Genomic DNA, 18,009 nt, shown 5'->3' on the forward strand with positions numbered 1-18,009 from the left:
AAAACTATATGGCGTGCATGTAATGTTTTGTGTTTGTATAATAACACAGGGGTACAGAAATGAACTAACACTGTAATCAAAAACATTAATTTTTAACTAATCCCATGGTACAAGTGATTGAGAGCCACGTCGTGGTATGATTCGTTATGAAAACTATTTGAGGTAAGGAGGTAAAACTGACCTGCAAAATCCTCAAATCCTCAATTCCTCGCCCACAAATTCCAAAACTCATACAATGATTTCACCAAAAAAAGATCCAAAGACTGCATATAGTAACGGCCACTGTGTACTCGTAATAAACTGTGTAATATTTGTTTCAAATAAGGGAAAGCTTTTATAAAAAAACGACAAAAATTCTCTCAATATTTTGTATGTTAAACCCATAAGAGGCCATGAAGTCTACCTCACTTTTTGATTTTCTTTTTGTGGAGCGCCCCAAAGCAAGTACGATATTTACAAATTTGTACACTCTCTTGGTGGTTTCTGTCAAACGAACTAAACCATTACAATCAATAATTATTTACAATGTAGAGGGAATGTCATTCGAAAATTTACCAAAACGAAGATGATTCTAATCAAAGACAACTAAATGACAACAAAAGTAGTCAGCTTAGTCATAGCAAAATCTGAGCGACTTTTCGCATTTCGTTATCAATTCTTTTATGGTAACACTGCTAATTAGCAGCGATTTGACTGCTTGCTCTGAAGGTAAGGATTGTGGTAGTTAATCTCGGCTTTGCACCGTTACTTTTCACTGTCGTATTCATCCATTTTTGCCAAACAGCTGGAAACAGCAACGAAAGCTACATTTTTCACATGTGATTACCCTGCTGATAAAGTATTCTTGGTTTGTTTTTTCGTACCTATACCATACCATAGCGCTTTAACGCTTTTGCTTTGTAAATGATTGATAAAGTTTAACACTTTAACAGACAATGAAAATGATGCCCAAACATATAGTGGAAATGGAAAGAGTAAGCAATCAAATCGCCGCTAATTAACAGAGCTAATGCTGTTACTGATACCGAAAGTCCCTAAGGTTTTGTTAGTTCATATTTTGAGCACAACGTTAAGACATCTTGTCATTTATGTGTCTGTGGTTCTGATTGATGACCTGACGTGGAATTTGCAAAATCGGATAATTTTCATTATAGAAACGTTTAGTTGAGTTTATCATTTTGTTAGATGAACGATGCTCGAGCCTCGAGTTTTTTTTTTTTCTTTTTTTTTTTGAAAGGAATTTCTAAACTATCTTATACCAAAAAGGCAGTTTCTGTAGGTTATTAAAATTGTACTTAAGAATAATTGCTACTCTGCATCGACAGTTACATTATATAATACAAATTAAATTTAATGATATTAATACATTATACATTTTTATTTAACAATAGAATACATGAACGTTGCAATGTTTAACATACCTGTTAAGCACTGTTGCACGCGAAAATGTCTGCAGGAATATATTAAACGATGGTTGTACGCTCCGCTGAACTAGTGCATGTGCTACTCCCCCCAATACAAACAATTTGACATTTAATGTCTTCCTTAGGTAATTCTCAGGAGGATATCGTCTCGTAGTTGCCACTGCCCAGCAGTGTACTGGTAGCCAACAATGGTGATTGTGTCGATGGTGTGGTGGTACTGTCATATGTCGGCTGTGATCGTGGTGATGTCAATAGAGACTGAACAGCACCAATTGTTATGTTCCCCGAAGTGAGTGATGATGTTAGTGCCGTTGAAATGCCACCGTTTTGCTGCTGCGTAGCAGGATGCGGAAGTGTGCTGCAATTGCTAACAACATTTCCTGCTAAATTAAGCGAGCCCAGCCCGCTAACCATACCACCAGTAATTATACCGCCTGCGACACCACCACTACTACTATTCGTTTGCAGTGAACCATTCGATTGTCCACCAAGTAGAGGCATTGTACAGGTAGTTGTTGAGCCGTAAGGGGAGGTGGGTGAAGTGCGAGTTTCATAGGCTGGCAAGTAGGTGCGGCCTGGTATGCGTGTGTAAATGTTGGCTGGGGTGCGTGTTGACAATAGCGGCGGTGGTGCTGTATAAACGGGCCGTTGTATTGCGGGCGCCCGCTGCGGTGTATTATACAAGCTAAAGGCGGGATTTGTTGTCAATGACAGCTCGCCGTACTGCAAATTATGTGGAAAAGATAACAATAAACAAACATTATGTTAATTAAATAGAATTTAAATTTATCTTCACACTTTCGCACTCTCTCTCTCTCTCTCTCTCTTTTTCTTCGTTTAATATAATTTCTGCTTCATCTGGCACTCAAAAACTTAAGTGTACTTAAGAAAGTTATTACAAGCAATACAGCGAGGAAAAAACTCCATTAAAATACCAAAGTTTTAATTGATTTTTTTAATTGAAAAACTTTTAAACAACACTATTAACTCTACTACAAAAACAATAATGAAAATGTTTAAACATATAGTGACATATTGAAAAATTGTGTTAGTCGTTCGTTAGTCAATTAGAAAAGGCCATTAAGTCAAAAGAGCATTAAAAATAAGCAAATAAAACGTAAATAATCAGAAAGTTTGATTCACATATGCACAGATCTGTCCGGGAGAAGTGATGCATACATATGCAGCTAAACGGATAATGAGTTAATTGTTCTCAGACTAAAATGAATAAGAAGAACGATAACTTTATTCGCCTCGGGACTAATTTTATGTAACGATTTTAGTGGATTTAGCGGATAGTTTAATTTCATTTGTCCGTGGGAAGCTTTTTTTTTGTTTTGATGCCTTGCTCTTAGACTTCAATTTCTGAATATCACATATTTAATATGGAATAGTCGTATGGACGGACGCCATTTCACAATCCTAAAATGAAAGTTTTCACTTCATAGTGCTGTATGTTTTTATCGAACATTATATTGTTAGCAGTGAAGATAAAAGAAAACGAAAATGTCAGCGAGGGAGTGTAAGTGATTACACGAATTCATAGATTTCATACAGTTTTGGAAAAGCGAGCATATTTGCTTCGTGATCTATGTTTGGGATTTTAATAACATAACACACGAAAAAAAATGCACCTTTCAATAGCCACTTCTATACGAGATCGCCCATCAAATGTAGCGGGAAATTTCCATTGTAATATATAATGGACTTGTTCTCAGTTTACGCCGCGCTGTAGGCGTGTTCTTTGCCCGATTTGACGCATTGCCAAAAGAATATTTACAGCAAAACGGCAGATGAACGGAAGGGTTGTGGCTTGATTTGGAAGGTTTATGAATCTACCGTTTGGGTAAATTTTTTTGAAAACTTCGGTGTTAGTTGTAAAACTTATATACCCTGAAAGTCATGAGCATGGTGAGCATATATGGAGTTAAAATCGAATGTTTTTCTGAAAATTTTGAGTCTTAAAACTTGCTTAGGTTGGTATTATTTGTAAATGCGGCCTTTTAAGCAAAAAACAATTTGCTTACACTGCACTGTGTTGCCCAGCACTAAGATCATGAACTAATACTTTGAACAATGCTAATGTATTAGATGTTCGCAAAAATTTTGATCACGTTTTCACTTGAAAAAGTCATTTATTGTGGACAATCGGCAAAGTATTAATATATTAATTAAAATATTTGCCATAATTTTCTACAATATTTTCAGCAACATGACGATATCACGTCGAAAGAACTTAAATTGGTTTGGCAGCGATTCATCCACGGACCCATTTTCGCACTTCTACAGCTCTGCGGATCTGCGTGCCAGCCAACCCATGCTGCGTCGATCTGAACAAGTGGCAAGCAGGAGGTTTCACGTCCCGCTAGTACGTTCGGTGCGGCATAAGATACCTTTCGAGCTGTAGCAATGTATCCTGGACAATTCTTGCAACAAGTGGCCAAAAAAATGGCATTTTCAGTCAATTCGTGTCGCCACCTTCACCAACCGTTGGCTTCAAAACCGACAATTAGGACAAGATACAATAGTGTAGCCTGGATAATTCTTGAAAAAGTTCGGCGTCAGATTTCTTCAAATAAACAAGAAGATTGTGTATGAATTTGGAAGAGTGAAATGTATTTGGAAGAACTTTGAGCGCTGCATGATTAGCGTCGGCGCACCCTGAACAAATCAATGATATTAAATGGAAAAACTCTTGCTTTATTTAGATGAAGGTTAGAACGATCAAATTCAACCGTTATGTAAACTGGTATTTCCCATTTTTACCTGAAGAAGTCGCTGATCAAAATTTTTGCAAACACCTAATATGAGATGGCCCGCGCCGACACATTTTTATTTAAAGACTTAATGAAATGCCTCATTTCCTGTAATAATTAGGCACAGGCGATATTTAGTTAATAATTTTTTATTGTTTTTTAAAATACATTATAAAATATTGATTTACTTCTACATATCTAAATGTGATGGTTTTGAGTTTACTAGTCAAATATTTGTCACTAAAGATCGGCTAAGTCTGTATAATTAATTTCAAAAAAAGCAGATAGATAGTTTCTAATGGCTTACGCTATATACGATTCAATACGATATAATAAAGCAATTCTCAGATATGATAGATAATTATTTAATTGTTACGAAGCGATTGAAAGTGCGGGGCAATATCATAAGTGAATAGTTTAGGACCCAAGAAACCACCAAAGCCAGGACGTCCCTTATGATAGATACCAATGCCAGCCAAGGGTACCGGAGGATTTGATGTGACATCTTGTATGTCGATAAAAGGCACTGTCGATTGCCCGGCATCTTTACGCATGCTTGATGGGCTAAATTCAATATATTGATTATGCCGTGAGTCTGGGATTGACTTAGCCTTTGTACGTGTAGGCATATCTGGTTCATCTAGAATTATGGCAGCTCGTCGATTTCCACTAACATCGGTGTTGTCGTTTGATTTCCAAAAACTATTGTTCTCGGGATGCACCAGTTTCCCAGTTTCAAAATTAAATTCCGTTAAGCATACTTCCAAATTTATATGTGAACTTATCACTCGAAAACGTACACCAGTTACTGTAAAAGTATTGTCGTCGGTTTGAACATCGTCTAAATCAATGGAACGCGCGCTATAACTTAGTGTATAATAATCTCGATTATTATGAACATTTTCGTCATGGAGGGTGTAATTTTCGACAGGCTTCCATGCTAAAGAAGTTCTGTTGATATTACCTCGAGGTAGAAGTTCACCATCTTGTATTTGCAAATGAAATATACGATTTTTTTTTGTAAAACGTAAACCTGTTACTACTCTGTTGGACGCCACGTCAGATCGAGTTTCGCGTAAATTGAAGTACCGATCAGTTTTTGTACTGTAGATGTCATCGCAATAGCAAAAACAGTAACTGCAATGCCAAAATAAATATCGCCACCAAGAATTCACTTGCTGAGTATCGCGGGCACATTTTCTTTCTTCCCCGAATGTAATACCATTATCATATTGAATATACTCATAACGTCTTGCGCTATTCTCAGCCGATGTACATACGGACATGTGAGAATCAACGTAACGGCATGTGCGCAAATAGCCTGTACACGGTTCTTGGCGAGCGAATGATTTTTTCTCAACATTTTTAGCATATGTGTAGTCGTTGCACGTGTACCAACACTCCCGGTTATCATTCATGTCAACTTCATTCTCAATATAACCTTGAATTAAACGTGTGATTTCCTCATAGGTTTCACCTAACTTGTAGACGGCAGGGTCGCAACGCCAAACACTACGATCAGCGCTATCCATTGTTTTACGCAACAAACGCACAGTTTTCTCGTTACGTCGTCCATACTCTTGTCTCATAAGTGTCGATTCTTGGGTATAGTTACCTTTGCCATAAATACGCAAGATCATCCAAGAGAATTGCATCATCGTATAACTTTTAAGTTCGGTTAAAGCAATATCCGAATATAAGAAATATAAGAATTGTTGCGTCGACTGTCGACCATTACATCGTTCTCCTTTTGATTGCTCATAGCCTTGCATTAATAAATCGAATATGTTGACCGAAGCGATTTTTTCTTCGGCCCCAAACATAATCAAAGATAATCGACCCATTAGGTTATAAGCCGAATAGGCGCTTGGCGATACTGTCCACTCGGCGAAGTCCAATAACGTTCCTGTTTCCAATTTGTCCTGATAAGCTTCGTATGTCTGCATTTGTTTAAATCGTGACGAGATTTGATTAATAATGTCCTCGATTTCGTTACGTTTGTGCAACAATTTTAAATTACTTTCAATATAATTATTAATCGAATCCACTGCCACGGCGATTTGTTCAGTGTGCTGGTCTTCAATTTGTGCAATTTGCTTGCTAACCTCCTTTAGGCGTGTGAGCACTTTTTGGTGCTTATCTTTAGCCAAAGGAAAATTTAAACCCTGAGCGGTAGCCTCATCTTCTACTACATCTTCTACTATATGCCAGGCTTTCAAAACATTTACTGTTATTGTTTTAGTTACCTGAAAAACATCTAGGACGTCATCAATTAAAGCGCAACTTTGCATGGGTGCCGATAAGAATGTCGCAAGACATAATGTTACTGCGGCGAATATTTGACGTTTTTGTGGTAACTTCATTTTTCAATCTGATTTACTTTTAACGTTTAGTTTTAATATAATTATGAAAAAGGAGTTTTCCCTTTTTTTTATACTTCAGGCAAACGCATGGACGTAAAACACTTTCTTCCTTTGATTAGAACAGTTCGGCTTCTCCTTCGTGAATATTCAACGAGTCAACATCAGACTTTTCGAGGCGTTATAGAAAAAGCACAGGGTGAACACAATGTTCGTTTTCTGGACGTTAATATCTTTGACAATTAATTCATGACGTTGGTTAGCATTAGATTCTTACACTTATTGGTGTTAGTGAATGCTTCGCCATATCATAAGTATTGCTTCCGCTATTATAAATATTTTTATTTATTTTTCCTTTTAACAGATTTTATTCGTATTTTAGAGGATTTTTTTTTATTTATTTATTAAAAGTATCTAATATATTTTTTTTTGTTTTATATATATTTATATATTTTTTAAAACTTTTTTGTTCTTTGTCTTGAAGCCTTCTCAGCAGAAGATAATCCGTATATACAAATATAACAAACTCGAACAAAGAATTCAACAAAAGAAATCCTCACTAACATTTCTAACTTGGCTTCACTGTCTCAAGACATATGATTTCTTTATTTTTAAAATAAAAGTTAGTGAAAACCTTGTATATTTTCTCCAAAAAAAAAAAGTAAAACGAGCTAGATCTTTCAAGATCGTTATAAAGCATTATCATCTTATAAGGAAATCATACGAATTAGAGAGAAGAGGGGAGTAAAGGCTGATCGATGAAGGCATATAGGACTGAAACAAATTGATGGGATGACGTTGAATTTACGTTCCTTTGTGTCTAGAAATGCTGATTATTCCACTTTTAGTAACCATCTTCATTAAATTTCCTCAAGAAATTCTTAAAAAATTTAGTCAGATTTCCAATACGTTATATTTGACTGGAAGTATTTAAACTGAAACTCTTCATTTTAATATTTTGCTTTCACAAAAATGTATTCTTTCAGTTGATGAGTCCCTGAAAGAAATCGTAAAGTTAAGTTTAAGTTTAGCTTAAGTACCAGTTATAGTGCAAACGAATCTCGTAAAAAACTTTTTTTATTAGGTGAAAATTAAATTTTTCCAATATTCAGTATGGTAACATTAGTTATTTCTTTACCATTGATAGGTTTATTTTTATTCATACAACAAAAACTTGGCATCATTTCCAAGTTGAGTTTTATAGAACGTTTTCAGCTATTTCTCTTAAATAGCTGAATACGAAAGCGAAAGTTAATTTTTGGATATGTAACTATCTCTTGTTCCAGTCCCCCTTTTTCACCAGTTACCTCACGTATATAAAACCGAAAGTCAAAAAAGGATTGTAACCACGTTTTTGCCAAACAGCTGAAAAGTAGGCGAAAGTTAACTTTCAGTTAGGTGATTACCCCGCAATGTTACATAAAAAAAAGACGTTCGGTTTCGGAACGAAACAGTCGACATTATGGAAAGTGTTTTCAGTGAAAGATCGTCTATAAATCAATTATGCTTTCTGCTTCCAACTATTGATTGCTCGCAAATGGACTTGTTGTTGTAAGCTTATTGCCAAATGACGGCCAGGACACGAAACCTAAACCCTTTTCTTAGCTTAAATGGGTTTTATTGCGATTGTGTGGATCAACGTCTTCCTATTTAGGCCATAGGAAACTCTTTAACATGGGTCTACATAGAAGTAAGGACTGGTTAGGGCCCCAATACGCAAACCGCTCTTATGGAATTTAAAGGCGCGCCGTGAGCAGCTTGTACTTTGTTGTCACATAGAAAATAATTTTACAGATCTGATGAGACTTTGAGGTGAAAGTGATCATCATCGATCTGGTGCAACAAGATTGTGCTATAAGAATCATCAAAAATTTGCATATACTCCAATCCCCCTTGAGGGATGGTACACTTTTACGATGAAATTGCAATTCTTACTGAATGCAACTAACAAGGCTAACGATTTTCATATTTGTCATGGCGGCAATGTCAAGAAAAAATCATAAAAAATTCTACATTATATATGCTGTTTTAAATCAGCCGTAATACTTTAGGACACTGGGTTGCACTCCTTACAAATTATAATTTCATACAATGGGATGGTAAATTTCCTGCATTGTCGCCATCCAATGATGGCTTGAATAATAAAACTAAGGAGTAATTAAAATCTTGTGTCACATTAATTAGCCATTTGTTCCGTTCAGCTTTAAGCAGTAAAAAAAATATGCAATGAGTATGAATAAAAGTGCAACAACAAAAATTCATGAATACTTGAATATTTTTCAACAAGCAAAATCATAGAAATTTAACACCTGTGCAACAACTAAACTGCACATATGCGGATGCAGATATATCAAAAAGCCACAGCAGAGTAACGGGGTGATGACCGCACCGTACAAAATGTGAGCGATTTTACATACCTGTTTGCTGAATGTTGGCGAAAGGGATGGCGGTGGAGGTGAAGCAGTGTTAAGTCTATTTGTTGGCGTGTATAAAATGCGCTGTGATTCCATATTTAGACGATCGAATGCTTTCTCTTCTAAATGGAATTCATCCTCGCTATTCGTTTCCTGCGGTATGACATCAGGATTTTTATCCTCTAAACTCGAATGACTGCCCATGTTACGTGAGAGTGGTTCAGCACTACCTTTATCCGCCTCTGTCGTGGTCGTATCACCATTCTGACCACGACGTGTATTTTTTGTACGAAATTTCATGAAAATCACAATACAAATAGCCACTAGCACCAGTGTGGCTATGACGCCGACCAATGCTCCTAACAGTGGTGTAAGTTGAACTAAAACCGCCGTTGAGGATGCTATCATTTCATCCCATATGTTCATTTTGCCACATAGAAATATAAGACATGAAAAGAAGGCCAAAAAACAAAAAAAAAAAAAAAACAAGAAAAAAGAAATGATAGCCGAGAAAGAAACAAATGAACACGTTAAATAAACAGAGAAAACGAATAAGAAGGAAAAAGAGTAGAAGAAGAACACGTTCGGACACAGAAAAAAGTAAAAATTAATTAACTTGAAAAAGTAAATTTTCTTTTGTGTGTTCGCTAAAATTTTTAGTATGTTGTCCCATAAAAAGCTGTTATTTAATTTATAAACTCGACAAAAAAAAAAAAAAAAAAAAAAAAAATGTTTTCAATTAAAGATAGAGGAAAAAAATTTTTTAATTGAATTCTTTTAAAATGTAAACGAAGGCTTATAAAAAACCCTAGGAATGTCCGAATGCTTTTACTTTTTTCAACTTTCGTTTTCTTTTTTCCTTTATCTCATGCCACTTGCAAAGGTATTCATCCTTTACAGTGCACATACACATTAATTAATTTTCTTGTCCAGCGAGTATATATAATAGTTGTTGTACTCACCGGTTCTCAATAGAGGCGCCATTAGTGTGCGAGCGCGTAACTTATAGGTTAGTTTGCTGGGACCCTGACCGTTAACCGCCGTAATCCGTATAATGAACATCGAATCGCTAGGCAAACGTTTGATTGTAAAGTCGGGATTACGATACGATATGTTGTAAAGTATCTGTCGACTCGTTTCATCATATATTTGTACATGAAAGTGTTGCGGTATACCACCATCGAAACCGGCCACACATTGTATTTGCAATGAATTTGCGGTAGCATTATAGGCTGTGCAATTTTTAACAGGATCGGGCAGATCTTTAAAAACAAAAACAACAATATATAGAAAACTTTTCCAATATTAATTTGAATGAAAAAATCCGGCCGACGTAATTCGCCAGCGTGCTTATTATTACTAGATCGCGTCATAAATAACTTCCTATGTAGGTAGGTAGAATCTATTGTTCGTATTTACCCAGTTATCAGTCATCGAAATCAACGAGTTTTTTGTTTTCACCATATAGATAAGGATTCAGTTAGTCTGCTGTCAACTGCTTTATGTGATGCATGTTATATGCATTCAACTGCTTTTCGTAACCTTGGAAACGGATAGGCAAGAGTGCATATTCGACATGTAATGCAGCTGAAAAAATTTGCGTTGTGAAGGCCTGAAGTTAGAAATTGGTTTGTACAATTCCGTTGTGGAGATACGATCTTAAAAGACGAATCGAGGGCGAGACGCCCTTTCGACTTTGGAGGTCCAGTAGGCAATATTGGAGTAAAATCCACGCACATACAGCAAGCATGAGTTAAAAACATATTCTTGAGCTTGGATGGTCTGTTTTGCTGCACCCACCTTACTCCCTGGACCTTGGCCCCACAGGTTGTAATATTTTTGCGAGATTATTTCGTTAAATTGATGTTTTTTTTTGATTACCCACTAATCATGTAGGAGTGGATAAATAAGAACCATAATATATACCTCGTACGATATGAAGGTAAATACACATAAAAAAAATAAGGTTCCACTTGCGTGAAAAACTTGAAGGAGCGTCATCGAGACGAACGGTATGGTTTTTTTCTAATTCTCGAAAACATTTTTCATCAATGTCCGTAATGTTGTTGAGCGAAATATAGTAAGCGTTTCGTTCAGGAAAGTACTCTTCTGTCATAAACTTGTTTGGACTGCGGCAAATTGTTGAAAAATGAGGTTAATTTTCTAGTTCTTATTGGAAATAGAAATTTAAAACAGGTGTAGTTCTTATAAACCGAAAATTTTATATTCTTGGCATTAAATTGGTGTAAAGAAAACTGCTTGCTTCAAATTTGCCAAAACGAAGACCATTTCGTGCTCTCGAGCTAGTGCGACAGATATGGGGTAAAGTGCGGTCATCGAACCACGAACCTTAGGCAGCTTAATGAAGTCCTTAATGTTCTAGTCAAGGAAAAATGAACAAGAAAAGTTTACCTGCCCTACGTAAGGCTTCCGTTTGGCCCTACTTTCACTATATAGTGTACAAAGTGCATATAAGGTGGGTCCGCGAAGTTTCTTACCCAATATTTCGACAGCATGTTTAACACTACTTTTTACATTCCTCAAATGAAGATAAATTATCTGCCAAAGTACGGGTTAATTCTAAAATAAATATGGTGGACACTACGATCTGGTGGATTAATTTTCTTTTAATAACACCAGCGATGTGGGTATCAAATAAAAGAGCATGGAGAGCAGAATGTTCTAAAAACTATGTGAGTTAACTCTAAATTGATTGCGGTGAACGTCACGACATGATAATTAAATTTTTTCTTGGAGATACTTTCCATATGGGTGTCAAGTAAAAGGGCTTGGAGAGTAGAATGCGAAAAGCTAAGTGTGTTAATGGTAAGTTGTATATGGTTGACGTTACGACGTAGTGGAGTAAAGTTGCTTATCAATACCTTTTAGTAAAGTAAATGGAACATTCGGCCATAGGCGAATGTAATTTTCTTACGGCTTGATTCTATTTTAGTTCTTTTGCCTCACGCTTTGCTTTAGTATGTTGATAATAAAACATTTCTAACAAATATTTTGGCGTAAGTTAGTGAAAGGTTTTCGAAATAGAAAAAAATTTTATTTCAAAATTTTTTTATAATTAATTCGTCACATGTACAGACAAACCAGTTAAGAGTAAATTGCCAAAAATTGAGATTTTTAAATCTAGCAGCTAAGCGATGTATATGTCTAGGCGTTGCAAACATTTGACCAACGTAACATAATCTCAGGGGGCAAAATGGAATGTCGCACGTTGCTAATTAATAAATTTTTTTTCTTTCTTTCTTACCAAAAAATGTAGGGTTTTTTTTTTTTTAATTTTTTTTGTCTTTCATTGTCGCAACAGCATGAATTAAAATGTTATTAAATGCAACAATTTTAACAAAAAAAAGAAAAAAGGAGAACAATTGGTGGCAGACGAAGCATCGACCCATTCAAAAACAATGCTTTCTCCTTACTTGTAATAGCTTTGAGAAGAAATTTTTTTATATGAAAAATTATCTTTAACTTTTCCTTTGTAAAACATGGTTTTTTTTCTCATGTGTTCTTCCTCTGCACTTTTGTTGCTTTCAAGTTAATAGAATGTGCTTTGTTTTCAACAAAAAATTTAGGTTAAAAGGTAAGTGCCTCTGCTAGAAAAGATGAAAAGGTACTCTTAAGTACACCTGATGCTATTACTGCAAGCCTTTGTCGTCAACCTTAAAAAGACTGAATTCAATGATTTGCAACTAGTTTTTTTTTAGATCCTTTCGTATTACAATTTTTTTTCTTTTAAGTATTAAATTTTCTCAACAAAGTTATTTAAATTTGATGAAATATTCATTCATATTAATATTTTTACATTTATTTATTTTGATTAAAATGAATATTACGTGAATCCTTTTAAGAGAAAAGCATTTAGCATATATATATATATATATATATATATATCATGTGATGTGTTCGCAAAAAACTAAATCCAAGTTATTAAAACATCAACAGCAGAAAACATATTTAAATTCATCTACGTTTTTTTTCTTTCTTTTTTTTTCTCATATATGCCTTTGCATGTATTAAAATTGCTATTGTAAAAAAAAAGAGAAAGAAAAACAAGTAAAAAAAAGAAAAAAATTTAATAAATGAATAAAAAAATGAAAAAAAAAAAAGAAAAAAACAGTAAACGGTAAAAAAGGCTTATATGACTAACAAACATTTACTCAGTGACCCGTTGGCATTAATTTTGCGTTTTGTTTGTTTGTTACACTCGCCGGATTATTTGAAAAGGTTAACAACGATTCAATTGAAATTTATATCTGTGCACATGTCCGCTTTAAAGCCTCCATTATAGTAAACAAAAAATTGTGCCCAACAAAAACAAAAAAAAACATTGAAATGAATATTATCGGGCTTAAGTAAGTGCATAAAAGTAGAGTATAAAGTATATAAAAACAAATGACAGATAATACGTATCAGTAGGAAACCAGGATGCATATCCGTTAGTACTTATGTAATAAACAAAACAAGCGAACAAATTTTTTAAGATAAACAAGAAACAGATTATATTCGGTTTAAGCCAAATCTTTTCATATCCACCACTACCGGCTTATTTATTGCTTTTTCGAAACTATGGTAAATATTTTCATTACAAATAAAGTTTACAATTATTTTTTAAAATTTACAAATTTTAAGTAAGAAACCAAAAGTTTCACTACTGACTGCCGCTTGCAAGCAATAAATATCAGGAGAGTGAGCTATCGACAGTATAAGCAGTACCTTGCTTACAATCAAAGGATTGACTGCAATGTAAGCTTCTGCTGCAGACTGCTGCCTACCACAAGCAAATGTCAGGAGCGTACTAGCACTAGCAGCGTAAGCAGTACCTACTTTGCAGCAAAAAAGAAAAAAAAAATAGTAACAGACATGCCGGGTGCGTCTGAATGCTGCTTATAGGCGACATTAGTCAGGCGAGGGTTTCAAGGACAGCACCTTGCATTGCGTCTTGCTTGCAATTAATAATTGTAGACTGTTCAAGCTGCTGGTATGCATTGGCAGAGATTATATCGTGGACGGAAAAGAATATAAAAATTGGTCTTCTTCCCTTTACTCTAAGAGGAACTCCACACGGGCTCTTTCCAGGAGGGGCATATTCGTTATATATTGCCTATGCGAGAGTAAGTTCTGCGTTCCATTATTCGAATCGTGCAAACGAAATTGATTTCATCAAAAGAAGGCGCGAAAAAAACTTATGAGGAAAGCTCATAAGCTAAGGTTAATAAAGAAGGAAGAAAAGTTAAAAGCCTCAGTGACACTACAAACAGCAGAAAAAAAACGTAAAATTGGAGATAGCGGGAGATCGTTTTATCGCATTGCCAATCCCACCTTCACCTCAATGTGTTTCCATAAGAACAGAAGCGAACTCTATTAATACAACGCTTTTGGAATGTTTTGCATTTCATTGAAAAAAAGGCATAGAGCAACGCGTAAATGAAGTCAGCTTAAGAGGAGATTTTCAAATTAATTTTTTGTTTTTAAATAGAATTCATTTTGAGGGGAAGCAGATAAGTGCTCAGAGCTTTTTGAAGCCTTTCCATTCTAAGAAAAGACAAAGAAAACGTACTCGCATTATAGGGTTATTTGTGGGTGAGGCAAACCTAAGAGGAGTAAATCTATTTGTTTTTACTTTTTTTTTTTTTTTTCGCTTACTTCGATTAAAGGAACAACTAACTGTTTTCCAAAATAGTTATCGCATATCGGAAGAAGAAAAACTGACTTGGCCAAAGCCAAGATTTTAGATAAACTTTTAAAGTCATAGTCGTATGTACAACGCGTACAGACAGATACAGATACAGATACAGATGGGCATTTTCAAAATGGCGAGATTGTTCATGCTGAAGATGAATATGTGAACTCTCTTAAGTGTTGCAAACACTTAACAAAGTTAATATACCCGACGTCGAGGATAAACAAAATCTGAATATAAAAGTTGATGATAATTTATTTATATTGAGCTTGCAGTGAATGAATGTAAATTGTGCGTGCGATAGACGAGATGCTTATTGAACTTAACTTAAGTAAGCACTTGATATTTTATATAAAAAAGCAGAGATAGTGAATGCATACCTGCCGGTTGTATGTGATACCAACAGGGTTGACTGTGACCCATCGGGCTGCTGGCTACGCAAGAGATGGCACCAAAACTTTCATATGTTTCCAAATGATAGCTATAAACGTTATTTAATGGTGCAGCGGCCGTTGTCGTCACTGCCAGCCGATGATGTTGTTGCTGCTGGTGATGCTGTTGCTGTTGCTGTTGCTGCTGCTGCTGCTGCTGCTGCTGCTGAAATTGTTGTTTGTGCAATGCCGTAAAACGTTTACGCTCTGACAATTGGTATTGATTGCTGGCATGCAAGCTATCATGTATTGGTTCGGTATGCATGGGACGTTGCTGCACGCGCTGTTTGCTCTCCAAATGGTTTTTATAAACCGCATTTGAGTAAACCATTTGAGTGTAAGGCACCACCGTACCATCATAAATGCTATTTACGTTTTCGTCATTATCAATCACATCATCATCATCATCATCATCATCATCATTATCGTTATCATTATCATTATTATTGTGATTATTATCATTATCAGCATTATCATCATTATCATCATCATTATCGTCAGCATTACCAGCGTCAGTATTGTTGCTATCATTCGTTTCATCATCGTTCCCATCATCGTATTCGTACAAATGATGCTGGTCATCGACATTGACTTGTTCATCATTGAAGTTTCGATTGGACCATATACCTCTGCCGTTGCCCTCAATTATATGTTTAGCATTTCTGAACGCAATGCGACCATGACGTGTATGATGTGCATGTACTAACTTCGGCAATTGCTGTTGTTGAGCGTGACTATGTTTCCGTTTGTTACGTTGATAATATCCGGCGGAAGCATGATTTGCGTCTGTATGCTGCAATAGCATTTGTTGATGTTGTTCTTGCGGGTTAGATGCACTACTGCTCCCACCATTGTAGGGTAATTCGATTAGATTCTCAAGTGAATTGTTAAAATGCCATTTGTAATTTAGATAATCAAGTGGATTTGAATCTACTTGACAGGTAATGTTAATGGTTTGTTTTACGGCTGCCCTTATAATGGTTGAGTCAGACATGCACACCGGTGGGTCTGTGGAATGACGCAGAAAAGTTAATAAGGGAATTAAACAGTAGCGGATCCATTAGCTCAAGACCGAAATAATAATTTCTTGTAAAACAATACGAGAAACTTTTCAATTCTTTTTAATTCTTACAAACATTTCTGATAGCATTAAAAACGAAAAAACAATAATGCATTGTTTTAATAAGTAATTGATTGAACAAAAATTGATAAAACTCAAATGGCAAACCTCACCACGGGGCAGATGGATGCTTAAAGTTCAATCACGAAGGAGTGCTTGAGAGATCGTATAAATCTATAAAACTCTTTCTTTTTTTTTTTGCACTTTTCCTTATTGTTGTTGCTTTTTTATTATTCTAACATGAAAGTATTTGCAAACACATATAAGTAAGATTGAAAGTACATAAAGTATAGGGTGCTTTTGTGTACTTAACATAGAAAAGCCTCTCAATGAAAATAAGCCATTGCCTAAGTCTAATAAGCACGAACTTCACCATTACCCACCCATACAGGGTCTATGCATACGACAAACTTTCTTAAAGGACAAGAGCAACGTTGCACACATACAATAAAGCCTTTTACATGGTATTACAAAAACAACAGTTATTTGTTATTAGTAAGAATTATGTTGAATTTTCCTAAATTGCAGGACTTGATTTTCAGTTATCACCACTGCGTGGCCTTTCTCTTCATTTAGCCATTCAGCTGCTGCAGCTGGAAAGAAGTTGCTCTTGATCAGATATAAGGCGATCTTGTCTGTAAACAAAAACAAAAAGTCAATATTACTTGTCTCTTAGTGAAGCTTATATTTTTGATGAAAGTCGCCGGCTTAGGGCTAATGGTCGCGTCTGCTGGACGTTACATAATCCTATAAAATTTTACTATCGACCCCAAACAGAAGACAAAGTAGTGATTATCCATTTTCTGAAAAGGATTACCACGAGATAGCCATCAAGGTGCAGCAGTGCATGCTTGCAATAATCTCTTCAAACATCGCCGTTCAGATGATGAGTTAAGTTGAACTTAAAAAAGTTATTTCTTCACTTATTGAGATTTTATGGACACGTTATTTGAGCAGTGTTATTGTGAACGAACATAACCTCCAATAAAAAGGTTCAGCAATTTTCCATCGCCCTCGAAAGCTAACATTCAACGGTTAAAGAGAGAGAGAGGGAGAGAGAAGTTCCAATTAACAAAAATTCGACAATTGATGGGAACTATGCTGGCAAAGGAAACTCTTATTAAACATTCGGGTCCGTAGTTTCGCGATCACATTTACTCCAATTGCTTGCTAAGATAGATGGTTTAATAAGCTTAGATATGTTTGCTCTTTTCCATCGTCAGAGCACTGGTACGCAATTCTTACACTTAAAGACGCACTCCTGTGAAAATGAATTTGCTTTCATTTATTTTACTTACATTTTACATCCAGATAGACTTCATTACTGGAGACACTACCCTGTATATTGGTGGCACGGCAAAAGTATTGGCCATGCGACCCCTTCGAAATGCCTTGCAAGACTAAAGTTTGATTTGAAATAATTATGCCACGCGATGAATGCAGTTGTTTATCCTAAAAGTATGAGAATGAAAAGAAAATGAAAAAAAAGAAAAAAAAAAAAATGAAAAAAGATATAAGTCTAGGAAATGCTACATACACATATATAAAAGGTATTTATGCACGTACATGGCACAAATATAGATTAATGTAAATGTGTTTCTCTCTTTTATTTTTCTTTTTTTGTTATTTTTTTGTTTTTGTTTTTGTTTTTCTGTGAAAAGCTCATAAAAATTTCTACATTAATCTAAGCTGAAATAGCTTATCCTATGAACCTATGTATGCATGTCTAAAGCTGGAAATGGAATTTTTAATAAGCTAACTTATCTCACACATATAGCATATACATATATATATATATATATATATATA

At 35.3% G+C, this 18,009-nt stretch overlaps 2 protein-coding genes across 2 annotated transcripts in view; both read right to left on the bottom strand.

The window, feature by feature from the left end:
• Window positions 1-1,215: 1,215 nt before the first annotated feature.
• The window catches only part of LOC119636816, a 128,361-nt gene continuing 111,567 nt past the window's right edge, over window positions 1,216-18,009 (bottom strand). Inside the window, exons 10-14 of the mRNA XM_038032461.1 lie at window positions 17,499-17,652; window positions 15,030-16,088; window positions 9,917-10,216; window positions 8,958-9,355; window positions 1,216-2,147 (exon numbers count right to left, since the gene is read on the bottom strand). Of these exons, the coding sequence (XP_037888389.1) occupies window positions 1,557-2,147; window positions 8,958-9,355; window positions 9,917-10,216; window positions 15,030-16,088; window positions 17,499-17,652 (2,502 nt within the window). The 3' untranslated portion in view covers window positions 1,216-1,556. The remainder of the gene's footprint in view (window positions 2,148-8,957; window positions 9,356-9,916; window positions 10,217-15,029; window positions 16,089-17,498; window positions 17,653-18,009) is intronic.
• LOC119636817 lies at window positions 4,270-6,869 on the bottom strand. Its single transcript, XM_038032462.1, has one exon. It carries the CDS (start codon window positions 6,541-6,543, stop codon window positions 4,546-4,548), a length of 1,998 nt encoding a protein of 665 aa, XP_037888390.1. The 5' UTR covers window positions 6,544-6,869; the 3' UTR covers window positions 4,270-4,545.

Source organism: Glossina fuscipes, unplaced genomic scaffold, assembly GCF_014805625.2.
Source record: "Glossina fuscipes isolate IAEA_lab_2018 unplaced genomic scaffold, Yale_Gfus_2 28, whole genome shotgun sequence".
NCBI classification, from domain to species: Eukaryota; Metazoa; Arthropoda; class Insecta; order Diptera; family Glossinidae; genus Glossina; species Glossina fuscipes.

Coding starts and splice junctions, on each gene's coding strand:
- LOC119636817 (XM_038032462.1), bottom strand. CDS start 6,543: ATGAAGTTACCACAAAAACGTCAAATATTCGCCGCAGTAACATTATGT.